The sequence below is a fragment of the Aquarana catesbeiana genome, linkage group LG05 (assembly GCF_042186555.1).
Source record: "Aquarana catesbeiana isolate 2022-GZ linkage group LG05, ASM4218655v1, whole genome shotgun sequence".
In the NCBI taxonomy this organism is placed as follows: Eukaryota; Metazoa; Chordata; class Amphibia; order Anura; family Ranidae; genus Aquarana; species Aquarana catesbeiana.
Genome location: NC_133328.1, coordinates 438566081 through 438585845, shown reverse-complemented (window position 1 = coordinate 438585845; position 19765 = coordinate 438566081). Strand labels below are relative to the sequence as shown.

Here is a 19765-nt window from a genome sequence, read left to right as displayed (position 1 = left end):
CATTGGGTCATGGGAGACACGTCTGGGGTGTCATTAAGTTGAAAGTAGTCTTCAATGGTCTTGGTGACTTCAGCCAGGTCCCCCGGGTCAGAGAGAAGGGAAGCATCCAGTCTCCAGGTTCTGGTAGTCATTTCCCATTGCGGGTGTTGGTCAGAGATGTACATACTCTCTATGGTCGCGTCCTGTAAGAAGGTCAAATCTGTCTGGTGGATAGTCTTGCCTCGAGTAGCGGCTATGTGGAGGCGAGAAAAATGTATAATCTTTCCCCTGGGGCTGCTCTCTATGCTCTCTATGGTCGCGTCCTGTAAGAAGGTCAAATCTGTCTGGTGGATAGTCTTGCCTCGAGTAGCGGCTATGTGGAGGCGAGAAAAATGTATAATCTTTCCCCTGGGGCTGCAGAGTAGGCCAGGTGTCATTTAGCACGAGAGAGGCTAATGCGAGCTTGGCTTGGCGCAAGGCAGAAAATGGGAGTGAGGAGGTACCTGTGGAGGTATCAAGAAGCAGATCTAGGGCCATGTTGAGATCTCCCCCCCAGTATCAAAAGGCCTGTCTTAAATGTTGTGAGCTGTAGGAGAACCTCTTTTAGGAAGGCTACCTGTTTAGAATTGGGGCAATAGATGTTCGCAGAAGTCACCGTCCTATTTTTCCAAGTCACTTTTAGAAAGAGAAATCTACCCTCCGGGTCAAGGACTTGGTCCATGAGGCGGAACGGAAAAAATTTAGCAATTGCTATGGAAACCCCTTTTGTTTTGGAACCGGGACAGATCATATGGTAGACTTCCGGGAATCGGCTATTGGTTAAGCGAGGGATGGAGCCTGATTTAAAATGGGTTTCTTGCAGAAATAGCACTTGAGCCCTGAGACGGTGTGCCTCAGAAAGAATGCTGCTCCGCTTCTCCGGGATGTTAAGGCCTTTTGCGTTCAAAGAATAAACCTTGAGGGATAAAGGAGTCGATGAATGTGTCACAGAAGGCATGTTTCAGTGGTCAGAAGCGCTTATCAGTGCCACCCCCAAGTTTCAGGGGGAAGGGGTCTAGAGGCTAGAGGGGAGGGGAATAGGGAATAAAGACCATGGGCGAGATACAAAAAAAGGAAAAAGGGGGGAAAGAAAGAGAAAGGAGAAAGAAAGAGAAGGGTGAGTTAATGAGAGAGGAGGAGTTACAGTCAAGGTTAAGCCAACTCCGGGAAGGCACTCTGAGTTAACCAGTAACTCCCTGAAAAATCAAGTTACCCCCTGTGCGGGGATCACAATCAAAATACCAGAGGTAGTACAGTCCAGCTGAGTAACCTAATGAGGGATGGAATTAGAGACAAAAATAACGTAAAATTTTTCCGGCTAGTTTCAAGGGGGAAACCTGCCTCCTTGAGATGGGGAAGAGCCCTAGCACCTAAACAACTATATGTACACTTCCCACCATCCAGGCACCCAAGCATATGTGCTTTAAGGTTCAAGAGAGACCTCGGCTCTGCTGGGTGAGGTGATGCCACACAGACTCTCCCACAATAGGTGAGAAGGGCCTACACCGGTCTCCCCCCACCAGCAACCTAGGAAGCCTTGATATGTAAAGAGTACTACTCTAAATCAACATGTTGCTTTGTAACCTTGGCCCACCTGTAGTTAAACATAGAAAAATAACGTATAAGAGTCTAAATAACTGATATTTTATCATATGAACATTGAAAAAATTTGGAACAGTCAGGCTGCCTACAAATTGACAAGATAGAAACATCAGAGTCCCCATGCCCAGTACCATTACAAACCGCGATGGGTCCAGGGATTAGGGGCTCCGAGAGTCCGTAAATATTCAAGCTTTATAAGGATCCCTGCATCATCTGGCGGCAAGGAGGATACAGAGCCCTATACCCCCCCCCCCCGCCGCAAGAGCACCTCTACAGCCGTAAGGACCAGCGTGGGCCGGGTAAGGGCCTCACCTGTCTCCGGGATTTCTGGGACATCCTCCCCCACATCCATAATCAGTAATGGATGTACAGGTTAGAGTCCACCGTCCTCAGAGCAACCATGTAACATTTTCCGTAAAATATAAGGGAGTGATATACTTCACAACATTAAACCAGGATTGAGTAGATTACCGTCCTGATGAGCTGTGTTTGGCTCCTATCCCCAATATCCATTCAGGTAATAATCTGAAAGAGTTTCTGAGGTGCTGACATGTGTGCTATGATAGTAAACTGGTGATTCCAGAACCTCTCTGTTCCCCCACACAGAAAAAGGGAAAACCAGGGTGACGGCAGGGGGGAAAAGGGGAGGATGACGATAGTGTGATGCCAGGGGCAAAGTGTCCAGTACTACCGTCACTGACAGAAATAGGCTAGATGGGGGGCAAGTGTTCATCAATCATGTCATACAGGCGCTGCTCATATTTAGCAGAGAGAGTCAGTGGTCTTCCCAAAGCTCGGCTATCACCTTGTGTGAAAAATCTCTCATAGTGAAAGAACCATAGCTGGGAGTGATGCAGAAATAGCAAGGGTTCTGTTGAGGTGATCGCATACCTCTGTTCAGTACCAGTTCAGAGATCTTGAGTAAAGTCATCCGTCACATTCTCTGGTGATAGTACTACATGAGGAAGCTCGTGAAGGTTCCTGAGGTATATGGGAGAGCCAATTTCTGTCAGTAAGAGTATGAGGTAGCGGGGGACAGAGCGATCGGGGGGGAGATCAGGTGTCAGGTAGTTCTGCATCACTTGTTTGCCAATTGCACGCACCATTGTTGACGATGATTCTCAGCTTACCTTGCATGATATGCTAAGGAGTATACAAGGGGATAGGTACAGGTAACAACACAGCTCACCATCTGGGCTTCTGGAGATTTAATGGTCAGTCTTGCGCCTGGCAGATGATGGGGAAACACTTGGGCTTTCGTCGGTTTCCATATCTCCCTGGCGTCTCAGCTGTGAATCAGCTGAGGGTCTGCGGCGACGTTGCCTGCTTCTTTGTGACCTTGGGGTGTCTCCAGGTTGTGTGGGGATCCAGGGTTCAGGTCGTAGAAAAGCTCCATACCAATCTGGAACTGTGATTATCGGGATTCCTAGGGTGTCACAGAATGGCCTTAGATCTGCTGGCGTTCTCAGTTGGGCCGTGTGATTACCATTCGTTACCTGAAGGCAGAATGGGAACTTCCAATGATAGGGAATGCGTCTCTCACGCAGAGCTTGTAGAAGAGGGTGGAGGTCCCTCCTGTGTTGTAAAGTAATGGCGGATAAGTCCTGGAAGAGCTGAACACGTGCTCCTTCATGCTCCAGGTGAGCATGGTTGCGGGCCAGGCACAGGGTCTCCTCCTTCTGGGTAGAGCTGACTAGACAACAAACAGCATTTCTGGGTGGGTCAGTATCCCTACCCCATGGCCTCAGTGCTCTGTGGCATCTCTCCATCTCGGCCGGTGAATCTGGCGGCCTACCTAGGATGGTGTTGAAGATAGCCCAGACCACTGCTTGTAATTGGGGGGCCTCCACAGACTCAGGGATCCCCCTGATATGGGGATTGTGCCTGCGGCCCCGATTATTGAGGTCCACCATATGTCTATGCATGTCAATGAGATGTCAGTTATGTACAGACACTGCTTGCTGTACCTGATGGATGGCCGCGACATGCGTCATGGGCGCCGCCTCCACATGTTCCACACGTGAGGCAACGGCTTTGAGGTCTGTTTTCAGGCCCGCGATTGCCGCTGTTAAGGTATTCTTAATGTCCAGGGCTACATTCTGGCACATTCTAGGCATAGGAAGGGAGAGGGACCTGAAGAGGATGTGCCCATCTGAGAGGCTGCGGGAGTGTCAGCTGCGGCCACGTAGCCTGTGTAACTACAAACCGCGGCTTGAGGTGCGGCCTGTGGGTCTGTGTGTTGAGTCCGGAACATCGCTGGAATGTTCCTACTCAGCTGGCTAGACGGGTCCAGCTGAGAGCGGGTGGCTGAGTGACTCTTACCCGTCATCTTAGTGCTTGCGGGTGAGGTTTGAGCTGCTGAAAGGGCTTACTTGGGGTCCTGGACGGCGGAGCTCTCTCTCTCTAAGCGGCCATTTTGCTCCGGTGCCAAGCCACGTCCCCCTTGGATATCTTTTTATATCCCTTTCCTGTTTCAGTTCAACTACCTTTTCTTGCAGATCCTTTGTCAATGCTTTTGTTTTCCAAATAACTCAGAATCCAGAAATGTCAGTGCAGCACTGGATGAAAGATGCAAGGGTCTCACAAGGGATGCATGACTCGCATTTTCTGCTTTAATTCACCCCAAAAGTGTTCTATCGGGTTGAGGTCAGGCCAGTCAAGTTCCTCCACCCCAAACTCGCTCATCTATGTCTTGCTTTGTGCATTGGTCCAAATAATTTGGTGGAGGGGGGCTTATGGTGTGGGGTTATTATTCAGGGGTTGGGCTTGGCATCTTAGTTCCAGTGAAGGGAATCCTTAAGGTGTCAGCATACCAAGACATTTTGGACAATTTCATGCTCCCAACTTTGTGGGAACAGTTGGGAATGGCCCTTTCCTGTTCCAACATGACTGAACACCAGTGCATAAAGCAAGGTCCATAAAGACATGGATGAGTGAGTTTGGGGTGAAGGAACTTGACTGGCCTGCACAGAGTCCTGACCTCAACCCAATAGAACACCCTTGGGATGAATTAGAGCAGAGACTGCGGGCCAGGCCTTCTCGTCCAACATCAGTGCCCGACCTTACAAATGCACTTCTGAAAGAATGGTCAAACATTCCTATAGACACACTTCTAAACCTTGTGGACAGCATATTCAGTAGAGTTGAAGCTGTTATAGCTTCAAAGGGGTGGCCAACTCAATATTGAACCCTAAGGACTAAGACTGGGATGCCATTAAAGTTCATGTGCGTGTAAAGGCAGGCACCCCAATACTTTAGGTAATGAACATTGCATTGGCTTGCTTTGCTGTGTGTTTAGGGTGCTGAAATTAATTGTTGCATCGATGCATCGCGATTCGGGTGTCCCCAATGCGGCATCGATGCATAAGCACCGGAAAAACGATTGCGGGTGACGTCATGACGACTAGCCCTGCCCCTCCCAGGAAAGCGCTCGGAGCGTATTTTTAAAATTACTTTATTTTAATAAATGCCTTGTTACAATAAATGAAGTGCACCGCTGTACTGTATGTGCTTTTTAAAAAAATATGTCACTTTATACCGAATTTCACAGTAGTACGATACATCCCGCTCATGTGATTCCCGGCCCCTCCCCGCCTCTCTCCGCTCTCACGTCTCCTGACATCAGCGGGGAATTCTTAGCCCCACCCGCTGATTATAGCTATCGTATCAGAAGAGAGGAGGGCGGGACTGAGACTTCCCCGCTGACGTCAGGACCCAGGAGTTGTGAGATGATACCGGAGAGAGGCAGGGGGGCTGGGAGTCACATGAGCGGGATGTATCGTACTATTGTGAAATTCGGTATGAAGTGACATATTTTTTCAAAAAGCACATACAGTATAGCGATGCACTTCATTCATTGTAACACGGCATTTATTAAAAGAAAGTAATTTTAAAAACAGTATGTAGAGTACAAATGTGTACTCTACTTACACCTCTCGCTCCGTGCTGACAGGTCCCTGGCTATCCTGTGCACATTCCACTGTTAACTCCTAGTGTGCTGGAAGGTGCAAACAGGAATGCCAAGGAACTGTCAGCACCAGTGGTGGCCCGTGCATTGTGGAGGGGGTTAGTGAAGTGATGGCTGCGTTTGATGGGCACAAGTGGCTGCATTTGTGCCTTCACAGCCGGGTGCACATGTCTCACTGCGCTTTCCTGCATAGCCGGGCATAGCCAGGCAATCTTTTGGGAACTGTGATGTGTCCCAGAAGACTGCAGGGTGGAAGGGCCGCCTAGGCGGCCCAAGCGGAAGTGGGAGCTTGTCGGTAATCGTGATGCATTGTGGAATCGAATCGTTGACCAGATAATCATAATAGAATTGAATCATGAGACCAGTGAAGATGCGCACCCCTAGTGTTTAGGTGTATTGCGTTGTATTTTTTTATTTGTTGACTTAACTGCTAATGTAATTACAGTGCCTTGCAAAAGTATTCACCCCCTTGGCATTTTTCGTGTCTTGTTGCCTCACAACCTGGAGTTAATATGGAGTGTTTGAGGATTTGCATCATTTAATTTACAGAACATGCTCACAACTTTGAAGATGTTTTTTTTTATTGTGAAGCAAGCAACAAATAGGACAAAATAACAGCAAAAGGCAAAGTGCATAACTATTCACCCCCCTAAAGTCAATACTTTGTAGAGCCACCTTTTGCAGCTATCACAGCTCCAAGTCGCTTTGGATAAGTCTCTATGAGCTTGTCACATCTTACCACTGGGATTTTTGCCCATTCCTCCTTGCAAAACTGCTCCAGCTCCTTCAAGTTGGATGGTTTGTGCTTGTGAACAAGAATCTTTAAGTCTGACCACAGATTTTCTATTGGATTGAGGTCTGGACTTTTGACTAGGCCATTCCAACACATTTACATGTTTTCCCTGAAACCACTCAAATGTTGCTTTAGCAGTGTGTTTGGGGTCATTGTCCTGCTGGAAGGTGAACCTCCATCCTAGCCTCAATTCACACACAGAGTGGTACAGGTTTTGCTCAAGAATATCCTTGTATTTAGCACCCATTCATCTTTCCCTCAACTCTGACCAGCTTCCCAGTCCGGACTGCTGAAAAACATCCACACAGCATGATGCTGCCACCACCATGTTTCACTATGGGGATGGTGTTCTTTGAGTGATGTGATGTGTTGGGTTTGCGCCAGACTTGGCGTTTTCTTTGATGGCCAAAAAGTTCAATTTTAGTCTCATCAGACCAGAGCACCTTCCTCCATACACTTTGGGAGTCGACATGCCTTTTCGCAAACTCAAAACGTGTCATTTTGTTTTTTGCTGAAAGTAATGGCTTTCTTCTGGCCACTGTGCCATAAAGCCCAACTCTATGGAGCGTACGGCTTATTGTCGTCCTATGTACAGATACTCCAGTCTCTGCAGTGGAACGCTTCAGCTACTCCAGGGTTACCTTAGGTCTCTGTGCTGCCTCTCTGATTAATGCCCTCCTTGCCCGGTCCATGAGTTTTGGTGTGCGGCCATCTCTTGGCAGGTTTGCTGTTGTGACATGTTCTTTCCATTTGGTTGTGATAGATTTGATGGTGCTCCTAGGGATCATCAAAGATTTGGATTTTTTTCTAACCTAACCCTTACTTGTACTTCTCAACAACATTGTCCCTTACTTGTTTGGAGAGTTCCTTGGCCTTCATGGCAGTGTTTGGTTAGTGGTGCCTCTCTGCTTAGGTGTTGCAGCCTCTGGGGCCTTTCAAAAAGGTGTGTATATAGAATGACAGATCATGTGACACTTATGCCCTGTACACACGGTCAGACTTTGTTCGGACATTCCAACAACAAAATCCTAGGATTTTTTCCGACGGATGTTGGCTCAAACTTGTCTTGCATACACACGGTCACACAAAGTTGTCGGAAAATCCGATCGTTTTAAACGCGGTGACGTAAAACATATACGTCGGGACTATAAACGGGGCAGTGGCCAAAGCTTTCATCTCTTTATTTATTCTGAGCATGCGTGGCACTTTGTCCGTCGGATTTGTGTACACACGATCGGAATTTCCAACAACGGATTTTGTTGTCGGAAAATTTTATCTCCTGCTCTCCAACTTTGTGTGTCGGAAAATCCGATGGAAAATGTCCCATGGAGCCCACACACAGTCGGAATTTCCGACAACGCGCTCCGATCAGACATTTTCCATCGGAAAATCCGACCGTGTGTACGGGGCATTAGACTGCACACAGGTGGACATCATTTCACTAATTATGTGACTTCTGAAGGTAATTGGTTGCACCAGAGCTTTTTTTGGGCTTCATAACAAAGGGGGTGAATACATACGCACATGCCAATTATCAGTTTTTTATTTCTGAAAAATAGTTTTATGTATATATTTTTCTAATTCTACTTCACCAACTTAGACTATTGTGTTCTGATCCATCACATATAATTCAGATTAAAAAAAAATTCAAATAAAGGCTGTAATGTAACAAAATAGGTAAAAAGCCAAGGGGTGAATACTTTTGCAAGGCACTGTAATTGAGAACTGCACCAACATTTCATCTCAACTGTGAAGCGTGATGTAGGGAAAATGGGCTAATTTGCTAATTCAGGGTCTAGATAGCATGCTATAATTGAGGCAACAAGGAATGCAAAAGTGCAAATGTTGCTAGGGTAGCATTATGTCATATAAAGGTTAAAAGAAGAAAAATGAGACTGGCATGACCTAAGGAGAATTGTTCATGCAAGAAAGCCCAGGAATATCAAAGACCTGAAATAGCTGTGTAAGATTTGTGCAAATCAGTTCAGCAGTTACATTAAAATATTAGCAGAGATTGTTTCTAATAGAATCTCTGTCAGCTACTAAATAGAAATACGCATACAATGGGGGTTATTTACGAAAGGCAAATCCACTTTGCACTACAAGTGCAAAGTGCACTTGAAATTGCACTTGGAAGTGCAGTCACTGTAGATCCGAGGGGGGCATGCAAGGAAAATAAAAAACAGCATTTTAGCTTGCATATGATTGGATGATAAAATCAGCAGAGCTTCCCCTCATTTCAGATCTACCCCTCAGATTTACAGTGACTGCACTTCCAAGTGTACTTTCAGTGCAATTTCAAGTGGAGTTTGCACTTGTAGCGCAAAGTGGATTTGCCTTTCGTAAATAACCCCCAATGTTTGTATTGTTTTTCTGCCCAAGACTGAATATTTAAACAGATTCTTCAGTAAAGACAAGAACAATATGCTTATGCTTTATTAGTCTAAGTAGTTCGGCTTGGTCTATTACTAAAGCTGTGACACTTCAAGTATAAATCCAGGTAATTCTAAAAGGTTTTCAATGTTTTCAGTACATACAAGGGAAAAAAATGTATGCTCCTTGCGATTTAATTTAAGCATTGTTTTAGTACATCAAACCACTCTGGTTTTAAACTCCTCATTAGTAACCTGATGTTTTGGAACAGCTAAACCAATGTTTGTGATTTCTCAGGCCAGACATTTTAACAATCTAAATCTCTCTGCAGCCACTACCATTCTCAAAAAGCAACCCATCTTAATTTAGAAAGATTGAGCAACCAAAATGCATTTATGAATGTGCGTAATCATATTTACATCATGTTCATAGTAATTGATGAATGAAGGGCACATTCATATGCAATCTATATAACGACTGACGCTATCCAATGGATGCATTAGAAACTTTGGGTCAGCTGTGCATCCAAGGAAGTCATCCATATCCTGATATGTAGGCATGGTGCATTTCACAAAAAAAATAAACCTGCAGAATAGTGAGAGAGGATTTTTGAACATCAATATGATAAAGGAGTTTGGAATGTGGGGTTACCAATTGCCCCTTCATTTTGCTCCTCCCTCACACCTCTCCAGCAGCATTTACCAGCAATTCCTAATTGTCAGTTTGACAGCCAGGTTTTTGTTTTATTTACATAGGAGCAGACCTTACTCCTTCACAAACTGGAACTCACAGAACACTGTCTGCAGTCAAGAAGATTTACAATGAAGCTACATTATTACTGCTTTATTATAACTAAAGCTTCAACAGTTTGAGCAGCGCTTTACAAAACATAGGAAGACAGTGCAGTTACAATACAATTCAAGACAAGAGCATTAGAAGGACCCTGTTTATGAGAGCTTACAATCTAAAAGGTAAACAATAGGTAATAACTATGTGGAAAGTTGATAGGTAAAGATAAGTATAGGCTTCCCTGAAGAGATGAGTTTTTGGAATTGCCTAAAGGTAGACCGAGTAGGAAATAGCCAAACAGGTTGAGGTAGGAAGTTCAAGAGGAGGGGACATGCTCTGTAGAAATCCTGCACATGAACAGGGGAAGAAGAGACAATGAAACTAAAGAGCAGGAGATCTTGGGAAGAGTGAAGAGGACAGTTTACATGTAGAGATGGGCCGAACAACCCCCTGTACAGTTCGCAGCAGAACTCCCGAACAGAGGAAAAGTTCTGACCTGAACAGCGACCCCCATTGAAGTATATGGGAGCCGAACAGTAAAAATCAAACATGCCCATTTTGAAGGCTTATATTCAAGTAATTGGCCATAAAAGGGGTATCTGGGTCCAGGTACTGCCCTGGGGGACATATATCAATGCAATTTAAAAAAACAAATGTTTTTTTTTTTTTCAGAGGCAGTGATTCTAATTATACTTAAAGTACAAAAATAAAAATGAAAAATTCCTTTAAATATAGTGCCTGGGGGTCTCCTTAGTCTGCCTGTAAAGTGGCATATCTATGGCATATACTATATAGAACATGCTGCAGCTAAAATGACATTTCTAAAGAAAAAAAAACAAGTCAAATCATATTTAAATTGACTCGCGGTTGCAATTGCCATCATCCGGCTATTGAAAAAAAAGAAAGAAAGAAAAAATGCCCCCCCCCCCCCAAAAAAAAAAATCCATACCAAACCCTTATTCGAGCACACAGCCTACCATACCATACACCTACCTATTCACCAAAAATGTGTCAAAAAGTGATAAAAACACAGAGGCAGTTTTTGACAATTCTTTTATTAAAAAAGAAAATAATAAAAAAAAAAAGTTTGCCCCAATGTAAATCCATCGTCAATCCCCTCACGCCTCATAGGACAACAGCCATGTTGAAGGCATGTGTCCTGGTATGGTTCAGGAGAGAGGGCGCTCGCTCATCCCCCTCCTTTCCTGACCTACCAGGCTGCATGCTCGGATAAGGGTCTGGTATGGATTTTGGGGGGGCGTTTTTGTTTTAAAATTTAGGTGTGGGGTTCTCTTTAAAAGCCATACCAGCCCATTGACAGCTGATTAATCGTCAGTTGTTAAAGACGCCGCGGCCGACTTCCCGGACCTGCTCCTTAACAAGCAGCTCTTACTGCTCCCTGATTGGGCAAAGCTTTTCCAAATCAGGGAGCAGAATGCACTGTGTAGTGTGAGTTTTAAAACACCAAGTGCACAGCGCATTGCAGGTCGATTGACGGGGCGAACACCCTCCGAACACCCTGCAAATTCGGGTGTTCCCCGGAAGGGGCGAACGGCCAATGTTTGGCCCGAACTCATGCGTGGGCCAAACCGCTCGCCCAACACTATTTATGTGTACAGTATATGATATTTTGAGATGAGATTGATATAACTGGGAGTGAATAGATGGCTTTGCATGTTGTTAATATTTTACATTTTTTACGTTAGGTGATTGGAAGTCGAAAATATTAAAGGGGTGACTTTTGATAGCATATGATGTTGGTAAAAACAACCTTGCGAATTTAAAAAAAAACTCTTTCCTCCCCCTTTCTTAGCTAATAATTTGTTTCCTTTTTTATTTCTATTTTTTTTAACTTTTTTTATATTAATTTGTTCCTTAATTTATTTTATTGAAACATTTAATAAAAAACGCAAAATGGCAAAAAAAGTGCCTTTATTTCATTTATAAATAACTTTTCTATTGTAGGAAAAAAATGTTAGCGTCATTATATATGTTTTAAATCTCACACTGATCTAACTAAAAGCAATTATTTATTTATTTATTTATTTTTTTATAATATTACATCTTTTGTCTTTCCTTTGCATACAAAATAAAATCAACTTTTCGTGACAATATTACCAATAGAAAGCCTTGTTTGTACTGAAATATCATTTTATATTACTTTGTTCTCCTGACAATGATAAAATCATTACTGAATTAATAAGCCCATAGCTTAGTGGCACCTCCAGTGGCAGGGGGCGGGCCAGCAGTTCACCTCAGGGCTGAGTCCATGGCTAAAACATGGGAGACTCATTCCTACTCTTTTATACAGTATATTATTGAATATCTCGTCCATAGGTCCATGACATTTTTTTGTTTGCCTTTATGGACTTTGTTTGTGCACTGGTGCGAAGTCATGTTGAAACAGGAAGGTGCAATCCCCAAACTGTTCCCACAAAGTTGGGACTATGCGATTGTCTAAAACGTCATGGTATGCCGACACACTAAAGAGGTTGTACACCTCTGAAATCCCCCCCCCCAAAAAAAAAACCCTGCAAGACAAAGGCATAATGAGCTGGTATGCATCGTGTACTAGCTCATTATGAAATACATTCAAACGAAGCTGTTGCAGCGGTCCCCGCACACCACTGTCACAGCTGACATCTTTTCCAGAGCTTCTTCCAGGATCACAGGAGCTGCGGTTCACAGCATGGGCTCGGAAGGAACGGCAAACGTGGGCACCAGTGATTCACTGGCTGTAAGCACTGGAAATATCTCCTAAACTGTACAGGTTTAGGAGATATTTTCAATATCTATAGGTAAGCCTTATTATATATACCTATATTATATATACCTATAGGTAAAAGTTTGCTTCCTTTTTAACCACTTCAGCCCCGGAAGGATTTACCCCCTTCCTGACCAGAGCACTGGCGATACGGGAACTGCGTCGCTTTAACTGACAATTGCGCGGTCGTGCGACATTGCACCCAAACAAAATTGATGCCATTTTTTTCCCACAAATAGAGCTTTCTTTTGGTAGTATTTCATCTCCTCTGCGGTTTTTATTTTTTGCGCTTTAAACAAAAAAAGAGAAACCATTTTGAAAAAAAAAACAATGTTTTTTACTTTTTGCTATAATAAATATCCCCAAAAAATATATAAAAAAACGAATTTCTTCCTCAGTTTAGGCCGATATGTGTTGTTCTACATATTTTTGGTAAAAAAATTGCAATAAGCATATATTGATTTGTTTGCGGAAAAGTTATAGCGTCTACAACATAGATAGATTTATGGCATTTTTATTATAAATGGCGGTGATCTGCGATTTTTATCATGACTGCGACATTGTGGTGGACACATCGGACACTATTTTGGGACCAGTGACATTTATACAGCGATCAGGGCTATAAAAATGCACTGATTACTGTGTAAATGACACGGGCAGGAAAGGGGTTAAACAATAGGGGGCGATCAAGGGGTTAACTGTGTTCCCTCACTGTGTTCTAACTGTAGGGGGGATGGGCACACCAGAACATGACAGAGATCACTGCTCCCGATCACTGGGAGAAGTAGATCCCTGTCATGTTGCTAGGCAAAACAGGGAAATCCCTTGTTTACATCTTGTTTATCTCCCCGTTCTGCCTCTCCGTGTCATGATCGTGGGCCCCCAGCGGAAATCGAGTCCGCGGGGCTTGCAGGCATGCTCGCGCGCGCCCACTAGCCCTCAATTTAAAGGGGACGTACAGGTGCACAGAGTTCACTTTACTGAAGCTAAAGGGCCAAGCCCTACCCCCAAAAAACAAGCTCACACCATAATCCCCTCTCCACCAAATGATTTGGACCAATGCACAAAGCAAGGTCCATAAAGACATGGACGAGCGAGTTTGGGGTTGAGGAACTTCACTGGCCTGCACAGAGTCCTGACCTCAACCCGATAGAACACATTTGGGAGGAATTAGAGCAGATGCTGCAAGCCAGGCCTTCTCGTCCACATCAGTGCCTGACCTTACAAATGCGCTTCTAGAAGAATGGTCAAACATTCCCATAGACACACTCCTAAACCTTGTGGACAGCCTTCTCAGAAGAGTTAAAGCTGTTATAGCTGCAAAGGGTGGGCCAACTCAATATTGAACCCTAAGGGCTAAGACTGGGATGTCATTAAAGTTCATGTACGTTTAAAGGCAGGCGCCCCAATACTTTTGGTAATATAGTGTACATTGTAATAGGCTGAATTTACAAAGCTAAAAAACTAGGATAAACATCCTTATTTTTAAAAAGAAACACACTCTTTTTAGCTTAGTCTAATGAGAGGTGAAAATTACAGTCAAATGGATGAAAATTAAGATTGTTATCTTTGTGTAAAGTTTCATGAAGTGCTATGTGAAAACATACTGTATGCAGTGGGGGGGCGTCCACTCCAAGTGCCACTTATTGGGGGGGTGTCAGGCTGGCGCACCTGCTGGAAATCTAAGGGGTCCAGGGACAAAAACTTGCAGCCGCTGGCCCTCGATGACAGTCTTTTTCAGGCCCAGACTCAGAAGGTTTGCAGCAAGCCCAGTGCACGGAGGTGCGCGGCACAAGCACTCAACGTTATTACATGTTGCGCCACATGCCTCTGCACACTGGGCCTGCAAACCTGAGTTCTGTCTTCTTCTGGTTCTACCCGGATAGAGCAAAGACCGCCACCTCCTTCGCCTCTGCAAACAGTGCATGAAACAGCGGAAATGGACCAGAGAGGACACACCATCCAGCCACAGCTGGGCCAGGGTGCCAGCCAGCCACCTATGGTGATCCACCCACAGCAGGGCCAGGGAGCCAGCCAGCCACCCACTGTGATCCACCCACAGCAGGGCCAGTGTGCCAGCCAGCCACAGTGACCCACTCACAGCAGAGTGCCAGCCAGCCACCCATGGTGACCCACCCACAGTAGGGCGAGGGTGCCAGCCAGCCACTCACGGTAACCCACCCATGGCAGGGCCAGGATGCCAGCCAGCCTCCCATAGTGACCAACCAACAGCAGGGCCAGGGTGCCAGCCAGTCACCCACGGTGACTCACCCACAGCAAGGCGAGGGTGCCAGCCAGCCACGGTGACCCACCCACAGCAGGGAGCCAGGCCAGCCACCAACAGCAGGGTGCACCGTCTGTCCTAGCCAGCCACCCACTCACAGCAAGGAGCCTGGCCAGCCAGCTACAGCAGGGTGCCAGCCAGCTACCCACCCACAGCAGGGAGTCAGGCCAGCCAACCACAGCAGGGTGCACTGTCTGTGCCAGCCATCCACCCATCCCAGCCAGCCACCCACGGTGACCCACCCACAACAGGGCCAGTGTGCCAGCCACTCATGGTGACTCCCTCACAACAGAGCCAGAGCACCAGCCAGCCACCCATGGTGACCCACCCACAGCAGGGTGTCAGCCACCTACCCACTGTTACCCACCCACAGCAGGGCAAGGGTGCCAGCCAGCCACCCACGGTGACCCATCCGCAGCAGGGCCAGGGTGGCAGCCAGCCACCCACCCACAGCAGGGAGCCAGGCCAGCCACCCACAGCAGGGTGCACCGTCCGTGCCAGCCAGCCACCTATCCACAGCAAGGAGCCTGGCCAGCCAGACATAGCAGGGTGCCAGCCAGCCACCCACCCACAGCAGGGAGCCAGGCCAGCCAACCACAGCAGGGTGCACTGTCTGTGCCAGCCTGCCACCAACCCACAGCAGCGAGCCAGCCAGCCACCCACAGAAAACAGCCCGTAACCCACAGGAGCCAGCCACATAGGACACAGGAGCCAGCCAGACACAGAGGAAGCGGGAGCCAGCCACAGAGGATGTAGGGTCCAGCCACAGCTACTGTACCCATAGTTAAGGTAAGCAGAGCACTACACAGTGCCAAATTTATTTCTATTTTGTGAGAGGCTGGGGCAGGGGTGAGAGTCATGGCACAAGGAGGGGGTCCCGTGAGGACCAGAGTGAATGAAGGTGTTCACTGTACACTCTATTAGAAAGAGGCCCCCTTAAGGTCCCATTATACTCCTTTGTAGTCTCCAATGGGACCTGAAGGGGACTCTTTCTAACAGACTCTATAATGGACACTGAAAGGGCCTCTGTTAGAGAAACCCCCTTCCAGATACCATTAGACACCTGTAGTCTCTAATGGGTCCTAGAGGGGGGTCTCTCGCTAACAGAGACTTTCTAATGGACACTATTATAGAGAGACCCCCCTCAACCATCCCATTAAACTCTGTTGTAGTCTCTAATGGGGCTTAGAGGGGACGCTTTTTAACAGACTGTCTAATGGACACTGTTAGAGAGAGACCCCCCTCCAGGTCAAATTATACTCTGTTGTAGACTCTAATTGAGCCTGGAGGGGACTCTTTCTAACAGACTCTCTAATGGCCACTGAGAGGGCCTCTGTAAGAGAGAGAGAGACCCCCCTCCAGGTCTCATTAGAGTTGCCTGCTTTACTTCCTGTATTTTGCTTACTGTTGACTGTGAAGAGATTGGTGGAGGACCCCAGGGGCGGGTCATGGGTGGGACCAGGGGCGGGGCTTGACAGGGGCCCTTGCTTTATTTGGTCTGGGGGCCCCGAGTGTTGTCAGTCCGCCCCTGCAAGCAGCACTGGTGGAGTGACCTGGGAAAACCCCCACATTTTAAAGTTGGAGGTGCCAGATATAGGACCCGCCCCAGGTGCCAAATGCTTTAGGTACAAGGTGTGGGTTAGGCCTTCTTTACATAGGTGAAACAATTTGTACACCCATACGAGAATCGTTTTTTCCCACATGGGATGCACAGATGATCTGTGCAGGTAGTCCCATTCAAGTTAATTGGGATGCAGCGGCTGCAGGGGGGGAATGTTCTGTCCATAATGCACATGGCAGGGGCACAGACCAGTAACTATATACGCAGAAAATAAAATACCCAGGAAAAGCATAAAAAGTCCAGCAAGACAACTTGTATGTATCCATCCTCTCTCATTATAATTTACTGCTATAACTTTACTCCTTTGTTTAAAGGTGTATTACATCCAATTTCTTACCTTAGAATACATAATAATGCAGTGATAACGATTACTATGATTGCAAATAAAGATGACCCGTACATGAGAAGAACAGTAGAAAGTGAAGCAGTTTCTGAAAAATAAATAGAAAAATCAAATATTACAAAATAATTATATCTTTCTAAATTGACACATTTCTGGATTATATACCTATATATTTATCAGGTTTTCAGACTTATACATATAGTATGTTTTATACTTGCACAACATCCACACATATTACAGTGAAACTCCTGGCAAACTGCTAAAATGCATACTGTATATGTGAACTGTTCTACCTTGTAAAGGATTTATAATTTTGTTCAGCCCTCTCATTGCTGTACCTTTGGCAAATTACAGGAATATCATGTCACTATTCATGATTCTTTGCCCTGCTCATTAACAGCATTATACGTCCTTTGGCAGGTAAACCATTTTACCAGGGGGGACATACGGAAAATTTGTCTCATGTAGCCGGCTCACTGCATTTGCATCGGGAAGGTGGGCCACAGCACTGTCTGGTAACAGGGGCTGTGACAATTTCTTCCTGGAATTTTAGGAAGGATCCAGTTCGTCCTGAAGCTTTGTATAGCACAAAAGCATTCAGTGGAGCCAATTGGAATAAATATACAGACACTTTTTTGTACCAGCGTCTGGCCTTATTGAGACCTCAATAGGTCTCCAATCTCTGGTAAGGGGCAACTGGGGATTAGCGGCGATGAATTGACCAGCATACAACAGATCTATAGAGATCTTCCGTGAAAAACAGCAAATAAAAATCAAGTGACATAAAATCAACTGTTTCCATCTGAATTCCGGGTTGGCCAGTGAATGGGGGAAGTACGGGTGCTGCAGAAGTGGTGGGCTCCCAATTCGGATTGGCAAACGCAGCAGGAGGGGCATTACGGGCTCGACGGGCCTGTCTTTGTCTTCTTGGTGGCAGCGGGACACTACTTGTACTTGCCACCTCACCAGCTTGAACTGCACTTATGGGACTCGCCACATCACCAAGTGTTACTGCAGTGCTGGATGTACGACCAGGATGTACTAGGCCGCTGGTGCTTGCCAGTTCACCAGAAGGATGAGCGGCACTAGTACCAGCTCTCTGCTCCATACGACAGCCCTGCGGTTCTTGCACCTCAACAACAGCATAAGAACGGGGTTAGGTACGCCTGACCTTGGCAGGGACCACTAGTCTGCCAGGTGATCAGGAGGTTAAACCTTTTACTAGGTAATATACGGCGGGTGCCCTGTCGCTATAAAAAAATAAATAGCTAACCAGCGTCACCCGTGACACTAATATGGGGATCATTGGTGACAGGGGGTGATTAAGGGATTAAACCTTTATTAGGGGTGGTCCCTAGACCTATCTGGGGCTACTACTAAGTACTCTAATGCTGATTAGCGTCACAAATGACACCAGTACTGTGATCAAAGAAAAATATGAACACTGCACTGGGTGACACAGTGACAGGGAGTGAAGGGGTTAACTGGGTGGGGGGGGGCGATCAAGGAATGAAATATGTGCCTATGTGTACTGTGTTAGAGTAGTGTTGGTGCAACACACGTTTGGATGTCCTCTCTTCTCTCTCTGGAACGGAAAAGAATTCCAGAGAGGGAGATGACATCACTTCCCCTGTCTGTGTTTACACTTACACGGGCAGGGGAGGATTTAATTTGTCAGGACCAGAAATCATTGGCCTGGGCCTGGAGACTGATCGGTTCTGAAGCGAATCCAATCGTCGCAGCCGACGTAAGGTAACTTCGATTTGCCCAGCCGAGCCAACCCGCCGCAGTAAAACTGCAGAGGCTGGTCTGGAAGTGGTTAATGTCTTTAACCACTTGCCGACCGCCGCACGACTATATACGTCGACAGAGCGGCACGGGCAGGCAAAAGGACTTACAGGTACGTCCTTGCCTTCCCGCGGGTGGGGGGTCCGATCGGACCTCCCCCCGGTGCCTGCGGCGGTCGGCAAATCTCCCCCGGCGATCGGTGGTGAGGGGGAGGCCATCCATTCGTGGCCCCCCCTCGCGATCGCTCCCAGCCAATGGGATCATTTCCCTGCCTCTGTATTGTACACAGAGGCAGAGGAAATGATGTCATCTCTCCTCGGCTCGGTATTTTCCGTTCCGGGCCGAGGAGAGAAGACTGCAATGTGAGTGCACAACACACACACACACAGTAGAACATGCCAGGCACACAAAACACCCCGTTCCCCCCCCCGATCGCCCCCGATCCCCCCCTCAATCACCCCCCCCCTGTCACAAACTGACACCAAGCAGGTTTTTTTTTTTTTTTTTTTTTTTTTTTCTGATTACTGTATTGGTGTCAGTTTGTGACAGTTACAGTGTTAGGGCAGTGAGTGTTAGGCCCCCTTTAGGTCTAGGATACCCCCCTAACCCCCCCTAATAAAGTTTTAACCCCTTGATCACCCCCCGTCACCAGTGTCGCTAAGCGATCATTTTTCTGATCGCTGTATTAGTGTCGCTGGTGACGCTAGTTAGTGAGGTAAATATTTAGGTTCGCCGTCAGCGTTTTATAGCGTCAGGGACCCCCATATACTATCTAATAAATGTTTTAACCCCTTGATTGCCCCCTAGTTAACCCTTTCACCACTGATCACTGTATAACCGTTACGGGTGACGCTGGTTAGTTTGTTTATTTTTTATAGTGTCAGGGCACCCGCCGTTTATTACCGAATAAAGATTTAGCCCCCTGATCGCCCGGCGGTGATATGCGTCGCCCCAGGCAGCGTCAGATTAGCGCCAGTACTGCTAACACCCACGCACGCAGCATACGCCTCCCTTAGTGGTATAGTATCTGTACGGATCAATATCTGATCCGATCAGATCTATACTAGCGTCCCCAGCAGTTTAGGGTTCCCAAAAACACAGTGTTAGCGGGATCAGCCCAGATACCTGCTAGCACCTGCGTTTTGCCCCTCCGCCCGGCTCGGCTCAGCCCACCCAAGTGCAGTATCGATCGATCACGGTCACTTACAAAACACTAAACGCATAACTGCAGCGTTCGCAGAGTCAGGCCTGATCCCTGCGATCGCTAACAGTTTTTTTGGTAGCGTTTTGGTGAAATGGCAAGCACCAGCCCCAGGCAGCGTCAGGTTAGTGCCAGTAGCGCTAACACCCACGCACCGTACACCTCCCTTAGTGGTATAGTATCTGAACGCATCAATATCTGATCCGATCAGATCTATACTAG

General features: G+C 46.5%; 1 protein-coding gene across 2 annotated transcripts in view; it reads right to left on the bottom strand.

Annotated features, from left to right (window-relative positions):
* LOC141145026 (CD226 antigen-like) overlaps window positions 1–19765 on the bottom strand; it is a 157626-nt gene that overhangs the window by 26923 nt on the left and 110938 nt on the right. For both annotated transcript variants that reach the window (XM_073631269.1, XM_073631270.1), the window contains one exon: window positions 16549–16642. In XM_073631269.1, coding sequence (XP_073487370.1) covers window positions 16549–16642 — 94 coding nt within the window. The remainder of the gene's footprint in view (window positions 1–16548; window positions 16643–19765) is intronic.